The 9,822-nt window shown below is 43.7% G+C and overlaps 1 protein-coding gene across 1 annotated transcript; it reads left to right on the top strand.

Moving 5' to 3' along the window:
* Positions 1 to 2,270: 2,270 nt before the first annotated feature.
* LOC146971086 (kidney mitochondrial carrier protein 1-like) lies at positions 2,271 to 9,533 on the top strand. Its single transcript, XM_085805112.1, has 9 exons — positions 2,271 to 2,468; positions 2,587 to 2,734; positions 3,147 to 3,241; positions 3,534 to 3,619; positions 5,073 to 5,168; positions 5,285 to 5,409; positions 6,607 to 6,730; positions 7,551 to 7,631; positions 8,206 to 9,533. Exons 1-9 carry the CDS (start codon positions 2,405 to 2,407, stop codon positions 8,245 to 8,247), a joined length of 861 nt encoding a protein of 286 aa, XP_085661238.1. The 5' UTR covers positions 2,271 to 2,404; the 3' UTR covers positions 8,248 to 9,533.
* Positions 9,534 to 9,822: the final 289 nt, after the last annotated feature.

Below are 9,822 nucleotides of genomic sequence, written 5' to 3'. Positions count from 1 at the left end.
GTGTGGTTCAAAGTCATATTGAGCTGCAGCTCATTCAGAACGCTGCAGCTCGAGTTTTAACCAGAACAAAGAGATCAGATCACATCACCCCAGTTCTTAAGACCTTACACTGGCTCCCAGTCAGCTACAGAATAGATTTTAAAGTTCTGCTACTGGTTTACAAATCACTGAATGGTTGAAGTCCAGAATACATGAATGACATGTTAGTAGAGTATAAACCCAGTAGAGCTCTGAGATCTACTGACTCAGGTAGATAGTGGAGCTCAGAGTTCAGACCAGACATGGTGAAGCAGCATTTAGCTGTTATGCTGCAACAACTGGAACAAACTACCAGCAGAACTGAAATCAGCCCCAACTTTCAGCACTTTTAAATCCAGGTTAAAAACATTTCTCTTTTCACGTGCTTATAGCTGAGCTCTTTTTAAGAACTTACAACTATTTTCTTTTATTTGCTCTTGCTTTGTTTTGATTCTGTTTTATGCTTCTCTCTCTCTTTTTTTTTTTTTTAATGTTTTGTCTTTATGTAAAGCACATTGAGTTGCCTTGGTATGAAATGCGCTATATAAATAAAGATGCCTTGCCTTACCTTATATTAGTGTTTGATGGTGTCCATGGAGACAACCATTCGTTAAACTCAACTATTACTAATATATTCTGGTCCATCCCAGTAAAAGAGCCTGGAGCATGAACTAGCCTATTTTGCCCCTTCAGCACAAAATATCTGCAAATGTGACAGCATGACAGCATGAAGCAGGCCTGTCAATCATCCACAGGGACATAGGCTACAGTATGCATGCCTCAGTGTTTATGGGACATTCCTGCTTGCAGTCCACGTGCACACAAGGCAGGTGCAGATAAAACAGAAACTTCTTCTGTATGATTGTGTTGAACATTTACAGCCCAAGACAATTGGTGTGAAGGGTGAGGGCCCTCCACTTCCACTTCCACCTCCACCCCCACACTCCTCTCACATTCATACCTCTAGAGACAGTGACTGAAAGACGAAAGATAACCTGTTGTTAACAAACTAATGTAGCTGCATTACAGCACTGCTGTTAACGTCTCACTTATCAAGCATATTTTGTGGAAATATCAAACTACTAGAAACAAACTAAACTACTAAATATCAAACTACAAAACAAAAACGATCACAACTGATTGCCAAAGGTGTATTAACATATGGCCAAATGCCAAATTGAATTCTTGTATATCTAGATCTAGCCTGCCTATATATGACCTATATCTGTAGGCTAATCTCTGTTGTCCTCTAAATTTATGCTTGTGTCTATTTTAGAGAGCTAATGAGAATGTGAGACTATGGGCCCGCCTGAGGCTTAAGCTCTATTTAATGGAAAAACATGAAGTGAAGACAACATGAGCTCTCTCTCTCTCCACACTTCGACACAAAGCCAGATCCTGATTCAAAACAGCGAAACAATGGCTAAAATCGAGACTTCTGCAAAGCTTCACTTATAGACTGATCACTATGAGTTTCAAAACAATTAGGCTATAGTTTCGGATCATGAAAGCACATCAAAATGTTTGTAGAAGCTGAATGCACAAGTTTCTCAAAGACTTTTACATCAGTGTCTATTCTATATTATGCACCATTTTATTTTTATTTACTGTAAATATGAGTTATCATTCCTCTGCTGCCTTGTGATGATTAGCCTACATGAAAGCTATGCAGGAATTTGTATTGACACCAACAGTGGAGGAAGTTGATACCAACAGCCATAGGCCTACCCAACCATGCAGACCTATAGCTAACACAAGAATAGCCTACTTCATATGGAAATAACAATGGAACATGAATATAAAAAAGAAGAAGGTCAGAACAGTTAGGATGACCATTTATTTTAGCCCTTAAGGCAAACACCCATTAATGATCTTTGACGGGAGATAGGCTACAGGAAATATAGGTAGGCTAGGCAGGCCTATTCTTTCTGTTTCCAATCATATTCTCTGGTTTTTAATTTCCGTGCGTGTCAGACACTTGTTCTATTTTACTTCTGGTTACTGAATGCTTTAAAGTCAGTCTTAGCCTACATTGCAGTGCAGTTAAAGGTTTAAAGAGGATATCAGCAGTCACCGCGGTTTCCTACTTTGTGTCCAGTTGGCTCCTCTCTCGGCTCCGCTCGCCGTCTGGCTCGGTCGCTAAGCAACAGGCCGTGGTGGGCGGGGCGGGGCGGGTGGCGACAGAGTCCTCGGGGGGGCGGGGCTTCCTCTCAGACCGGGGGCAGGAGGAGGGACGCGGGGCTGAGCTGCTCAAACGCCGGCGGCAGCGATTGAAACGTAGCTGCGGCTTTAAAGCATTAGCTGCTGACTTACATACCGGTGTCCTCTGCCCGCTCTGTTCGTCTGGAGCTTTTCTGAGTGTTGCTCGGTCGACGGCTGGAGAAAAATGTCTAACGTCAACTGGAAGCCCTTTGTGTTCGGCGGGCTGGCCTCCGTGACGGCGGAATGCGGTGAGTGATGCGTGGGGAGGAGGAGGCCGAGCTGCGGGAGGTACTGGGGATTATATAGGTCCCCTGGTTGTAATGTACAGTCTCTTACGAGGTCGCATACTTGTGCTTTGTGTTGCAGGAACCTTTCCCATCGACCTAGCCAAGACACGTCTCCAAGTTCAGGGCCAAGTAGGCGACAGCAAATACCGAGAGATCCGCTACAGAGGCATGCTGCACGCTATAGCCCGGATAGGAAGAGAGGAGGGGCCGCGGGCACTGTACTCAGGGTCAGTATGGTGGATTTACATGTGCGTGTCGGTGTCTCGAGATGCCTCTGTCTTTGCCTTACACACTCTGGATTGACTACACGACGGTTGGACTGACTGCTGTGGTGTAATCTTACTCTACTTTGTTAATATTTCTAATGTTTACACTTCCTGTTTTTGTATACTTCACTTTCATCATGCAGCCATTGTCCCACCTCCCTCTGCTCCAACCCCCTTTCACTCCCTTCCCTATAAATCAAAAACAAATCTCTCATTGGTTTGGCCTGCATTAAAGTCCTGTTTATCCTCATGTGCTTAGATTTTTTTTGAGGGGAGGTTGTTTTCTTCTGTTTGGCCTGGACAAGCGTCTTTAAACCCCACAGAGACATTGTACTGTGCTACTGGGTAATAAAATAAAATGTGACTTTTACAGAATCGCTCCAGCCATGCTGCGCCAGGCCTCCTATGGGACCATAAAAATCGGCACATATCAGAGTTTTAAGCGACTTCTGGTTGACAGGCCGGAGGGTGAGTCCCAGTTTTTCTCTTTGTCTCTTTTCCTGACACACTCACTCACACAATTCACCAAAACTAGTAGGCTAGTCCCGCCCACCCATAAACACAGGCACATTCCTCTTGAAGGTCACAGCGGAGGCACAGATGTGTGAGTGACCTATTTAAATGTATCCCTCTGACACATTTTTGCACACGAAGAGCTCGCTGTGAAATAGTGCAAACATAAACTGTCTGTTCTTTGCATGGTATCCAATGGTGCTTGTTCACAGTCACAGTCTTGACTTCCACTCCTCTCCACTTTCAGATGAGACTTTGCTGACTAATGTGGCGTGTGGCGTTCTCTCCGGGGTCATCTCCTCCTCCATCGCAAACCCTACCGATGTGCTGAAGGTAGGTTTCTGCATACACGAGGACTGTGCTGGATGTTGTTGTTGTGCTCAGTCTAAAGCTGCAGAACAGGTTTGACGGTGTTTGTAACTGCAGCACAGCCGTTAAAGGGATAGTTCACCCAAAATTCAAATTTCACTCATTATCTACTCACCCTCATGTCAACTAAGAGCTGTGAGAATTTTCAGAGTCCTCCGTGCCTTCTCTGAGTTACGGGGGGGTCCGCGCAGCAGTATTTGTCCATATAATGGTTGTCAATGGATACCAACTTTCTTCGTCCAAAAAGACACACCAAAAAACATCCAAATACCTCCATACTGCTCGTCTGTAATGTCCCTCTTGTATTGAAGCCCCGACATGAGAAATTGTTCCGCCAGTCAGTGCAAATCACGAGAGATTTGCACGGACACAGGAAGAGCAGTATTGAACCAAGACACTGGGAGCTTCCACTACAAACAAGCTTAAAATATAGACTTATTTAATTTTTTTTCGGAACAATTTCTCATGTCGGGGCTTCAATACAAGAGGGACATTGCAGACGAGCACTATGGAGGTATTTGGATGTTTTTTGGTGTGTCTTTTTGGACGAAGAAAGTTGGTATCCATTGACAACCATTATATGGACAAATACTGTTGCACGGAGCCCCCCTGTAACTCAGAGAAGGAACGGAGGACTCTGAAAATTCTCACAGCTCTTAGTTGACATGAGGGTGAGTAGATAATGAGTGAAATTTGAATTTTGGGTGAACTATCCCTTTAAAGAAACTTAAAAACTTAAAAACACAGGAGTGTGCATAGGTACTACAGGATTTAAGTGTATTTTCTCATGGAGTCTGTAACAGCCCCAGGCGATAGGTGAGGTGTGATCTTTTGGTAGCATGCCTAGTGGAGTGAAGGGCATTAACGAGACCCCACTAGTAAATTATTTATAGACTGAAGCCTTGCAGGTTTGACATAGCGTTCTGTAAATGATACGGCTGTGATTATAATGTGTTTGGCCTGAGCCACACCCTGTTGGGCCTGACGGTGCATGTGAGGGGTTAACTGACTAATAGATTCGACTGCAGGTTTGGAACATTGCGTTTTCCTCACGGTGTGTTCTAGTGGCGCCCGCCAAGCCACCACAGAGCCAAACGGCGGACCAAAGGCTGATCTCTAAACAGCAGCCATTTTGAAGGGGGGGAAAACAAGTCAAGACCAGGCTGCAGAATTCCTGGAAGCTAAGGACGGAGGGAGCGCTTCAGGATGCTGAGCCTGCCAATAGAAAATAAAAAAATCCTTCCAAACTCCTACTGTAGCTAACTTTTTCTGCCTTTGCATTCCAGTGAGAGTTTGACTAATACACCCTGCCCCGAGCTCGGCTTTGGTGAACCAACAGCATTCCACTCTGGTTCTGCGTGTTTTCATTTTTTCTTGTTCGATGTTATGGATGTTGCTTTCTGTTGTTTTCTCTCAGATCCGCATGCAGGCTCAGGGAAATGTGATCCAGGGCAGCATGATGGGCAACTTCATCAACATCTACCAACAGGAGGGCACAAGGGGGCTGTGGAAGGTATGGGGGGGGGGTGGAAAATGCAGAATTTATATTGACAAGTGACCTTCAGTGTCTTAAATAGCACAGACACCAATTTTTTAATGTCACAATCTCCCCCCCTCTGTCTGCAACAGGGCGTCTCTCTAACAGCTCAGCGGGCAGCCATCGTGGTGGGGGTGGAGCTACCTGTCTATGACATCACCAAAAAGCATCTGATCATGTCGGGTCACATGGGGGACAACGTGTACACACACTTCCTGTAAGTTTTCCGTGTAACCCGCAGATTGCCCTCGCATCTCTGTTAAGGGATGTTATCAACAGCAGGAAATGGCTTGTCAGAGTCGGCTCTTATTTTGAAATGTCAGGGTGGATCCAGGCCAGATGAAGGACAGAAAGCAGACTTGTGCTGTTTGAAAAGCCAACAACACATTTCAAATCACAAGATCATAAATGGAAATTGGGTAAACAAACCTGGAAATTAGCTTTTTTTTTTGGCCCTGTCGTCATTCTCAGTTTGTCCAAGATGTTTTAACCTCTGTGCTGCTCACAGTCAGCATTAACAACCAGGCACTGTACTGTAACTGAGACGGTTGTCTGCGGTGGAAGCAGCAGCCATATCGAAATACGCTGTATTTCTGGATATCTGAGGAGGTGCTGTAATTCTACATTTGTATTCCAGCCAGAACAAGCTCACTTCAGTGTGTGTATTTATAGAAGCTCATGCAGGGCAGGTATTTGGACATCCTCTCTTTACTCTAAGATATTTTCTGTTTTGAGAAAATTGCACTTTCCTCATAACTGAAGCTGCAGATCAACATTTCGAATATACAGCTCTGGAAAAAATGAAGAGACCACTTTCACAAATGTTTCTTAAAATCATCTCTACATGTATGACAGTCATTCTTTTCTTTTCTTTTCTTTTTTAAACACAAACACAACTCATTCTACTTAATGAGACACTGATGAGGTCATCACCTGAACCACGTCTGGTTTTATAGAAAGATAAAAGAAACCACTGCTGGGATTAAACATTGACATTATCCCACAAAAACTGATTTATAAACTCTTTCCTCCTTTCATTATCATTCAAGGTCTGAAAAGACTTGATATTTTTTGTTATTTAGACTAGTTTAGTCATTTTCAGCCAACAAATGCTCTAAATGACAACATTTATTTCAATTTTGGGAGAAATATTGTCGGTAGTTGATAGAATAAAACAAAAATGTTAATTTTACTCAAACACATACCTATAAATAGTAAAACCAGAGAAACTGATCATTTTGGGAATGGTCTCTTAATTTTTTCCAGAGCTGTATATTAACCATTCAACTAAGTTACAGTGTCAGCCATGCAGGAAACTATGTGTTCTACATTTGTGGTCGTATCACACACATCGTAACAATGACTGGTATTAAATAAGTGACCAAAGAAAGAACCTGTGCTTTGTGTCCCTCAGGTCCAGCTTCGCATGCGGTCTGGCCGGGGCTTTGGCCTCGAACCCAGTTGATGTGGTCCGGACGCGCATGATGAACCAGAGAGGAGGAGCTCTGTACCAGGGAACACTGGACTGTTTACTGCAGGTCAGTTGACGCTCCTGGCAGGAGAGGGACAGGGTTTACTCACAACCTGCATCTAAATATAAGATCTGATCTTCAGTCTGTCAGTCTGATGTAATGTTACATCATGTTACTATGATAGATAGACAGACAGACAATGAGAAACACCACCAGGCACCCATGCCTTAAACAACCAACACACAAGGGGAGGGGGGGCTAGATCCATACAAGGTTAATGGGGGGGGTATTAATATATGGTAAGGATGGGTGCCGAGTGGCGCAGTGGGTATAGTCCTTGTGCAGGTGGCCCCGGTTTGAATCCCGCATCGGACAGCCCTTTCCTGCATGTCATTCCCCCTCTCTCTGCCTCCCCATCTCTGCCTCTGCCTCTGTCTCTCTCGACTGTACTGTCAAATAAAGTCATGAAAAAGCCCCCCCCCCCAAAAAAAAAAAAATATATATATATATATATATATATATAGTACACTAATATATGAAAATATCCTTACAGTATATATTGTGATATTATTGACTTATTGAAACTGTATTTTTTTCTTTGTCATGGACTTAAACAGCATCACATTTAATTTCAATAGAGCAAACTTATTAGCTTTCTAGACGTTATAATCACCAGTATATTGCTATGTATTGGTACCAGCGTGTCTATATTAGACCTTTTTCCTTCTGTGAATATACGATATCATGTTGCAAATGTTAGCTAGATCAAATTTAATGTCACTGAGTCTGCAGCTCCAGCTCCCTGCTCACACACAGGAGACTTGGTGTAATTATTGGGAGGCAATGAGATAAAGTGGGTTTTTAACATGTTTGTTTTTGTTTTCAGACGTGGCGCTCTGAGGGCTTCATGGCGCTCTACAAGGGTTTCTTTCCCAACTGGCTGCGTCTGGGACCATGGAACATCATTGTATCCTTGAACCATCTCATTAGTGCGCCCGTGTGTTTACATTTATCCAAGGTGATGCAATATCTTCTGAGCCAGAGAAATCAGCGGGGAAAAGTTGTAAGTTCTGTTATGTATTCGGTGACGTATAGCATTCCATGCCTGGCTTCAGTGGAGGAGAGCTTAGCCTAATGCTAACTAACCCCGTTATGCAATGTTGAGACAACTGTCTCAGTAGCCCACTGCCCCCAGTTAGAGAGGACACAAGGGGCCCCTGGTGGGGGGTGAGAGGGAAGGGTGAAGAGAGGATAGTGGGGAAGAGAGAGTGATTTCTATCAACGTCTTTTTGCAAAGGCCAAAGACTGATTAAAGATGATTGAGAGGGGAAAACACACTGATCATGCTCCAACCAGGCCTGAGAAATGTAATGAGATTATTGACTTGCCACAGCGAGGTAGGCTGAGGCAACAAGGGAGGCTTTCAACTCGAGTAGAGAAAGAGCCAAAATTTGTTAGTGCGCCTCGCATTCTGCTCAGCAACAGATTTCTCTTTCTTTTGCCTCTTGTTTTGTTTCTGTCTTCCTTCACTCCACTCCCAGTTCTTCCTCACCTACGAGCAGCTGAAGCAGATCGATGTGTGATTGGCAGAACGATGAGAACGAAGGTGAGACGAGTATGAGCGCACGCTCTGAGATGAGCTGAGAGGACCAACACCGGGAAAGGCTGGATGGGGGTGGTTTCTCTATGGAACCACTGGCTGACAGGAGGCTCATGCAGACCCACGTTAGGGGCTGGATGAGAATTTGCCTGATTTCCTGTTTGGTATCTTAAAGCCTGTGGCAAGTGTGGAAGGGACTGTGACACAAACAAACACTCATCTGATGTTTTAAAGTCATATAAACGCTACTTTAGGCTTAAGTGCTCATTTAAATCTGACATCGACCCCTCAGATCCATATTACCTGATTTATTGACCGAGAAATTGGAGAAAATGTTTCGATACGACCGCAGTCCCAAACGCTTGTTTATTTCAGTCATAAGCCGCTTTAAAAATGGCTCCAATATCACGAGGAAAACACACGAGAGTATCAAGTCTTCTGCACTGAAAGTGGACTCCAAATTGAGTGCCTTAGTTTGTGATACGGGCCGTTAAAGCCTGAGTTGCAAAAGGACTGAGAATGTCGGACAGCAGCTGACAATCGCACTGATCATTCCCTTTTTGAAAAGAAAAAAAACCTGTGTGTGCATGAGTCGACAAAGTTGGATGGAGATGTGGTGTATTTAGTTGTTTTTCAGTGTTTCTAAATTGAGAAAAGAGTGTGTGTGGAAAGGTGAAGTTATTATTTAATATTCCAACAAGCGTCCATGGAGTATTTACAGAGTAAAGAGCCACAAATACATCAGTGTACTGTACTGAACGACAGTTATATAAACAGCCGGTGTGGCTGTGTGGACAGGACACGCATCACATGCCCTAATGTGGTGAGATCAGTGGTCCCTCCTGCCAGACGGGGCAGCTAGTAAATATAACCCGGGGTGACACCGCACTCCCCGGGTTCCTGTGTCATTGTAGAAACCACAGACACATTACGTAAAACTAAGTATTATATGTCAGACCCCTCTAGGTTTAGATCACTGGGACAGGTTGGTAGCGCGCTGCCTGATGATGTTGCTTGAAGGCACTAAAAAAAACCCACTGTACATGATCCACAGTTAACTCCAGGTACATTTTCCTATACTGTATTTGCACGCTGTAATTTAATCTGTGAGCTTTCATTGTGAAGAATGAATATGTTGGCTGGTTGTTATGTGTAAGCTACTATCGCTGCCAAAGTGTAAGCCAATATAACGTTGTCTTACTTTTGATGTTGATGTAAATGCTGCTATAGCTCTGTATATTTGAAATAAAAGAGAGAAAAAAAAAAAAACAGAATGTCAGTGTGTTGTTCTGTGTTTCTACCCCAGGGTGGAGCTGTGGAGCTTTACACGCTCTCCCACCACAACAAACCAATAGATGTTTATGAATCCTTTGAATTCCCAGCCCCTCAACTTCAAGGCCGCAGATCTAGCACAGTTGTGTTGTTTCTGAGGGATTGCCCGGTTTCTTTCAAACACACATGTTCATGCAACATCCCACACAAACAACCACTTATGAATTATTCAGGAGAACCTAAGATGTAATTGTTCTTTTTTTTTTTTCGGTGGGTAAATTCCCAG

The sequence above is a fragment of the Trachurus japonicus genome, chromosome 17 (genome assembly GCF_045865225.1).
Source record: "Trachurus japonicus isolate A0001 chromosome 17, Traja_1.0".
Classification (NCBI taxonomy): domain Eukaryota; kingdom Metazoa; phylum Chordata; class Actinopteri; order Carangiformes; family Carangidae; genus Trachurus; species Trachurus japonicus.
The sequence above is the reverse complement of the archived record's forward strand: the minus strand, read 5'-3'. Positions and strand labels throughout refer to the sequence as shown.

Bases quoted from the DNA above. Each gene is read 5' to 3' on its own strand.
- LOC146971086 (XM_085805112.1), top strand. From the start codon at position 2,405: ATGTCTAACGTCAACTGGAAGCCCTTTGTGTTCGGCGGGCTGGCCTCC. The intron at 2,735-3,146 runs GTCAGTATGGTG...TGACTTTTACAG, and splicing joins CCGCGGGCACTGTACTCAGG to AATCGCTCCAGCCATGCTGC. The intron at 5,169-5,284 runs GTATGGGGGGGG...TGTCTGCAACAG, and splicing joins GCACAAGGGGGCTGTGGAAG to GGCGTCTCTCTAACAGCTCA.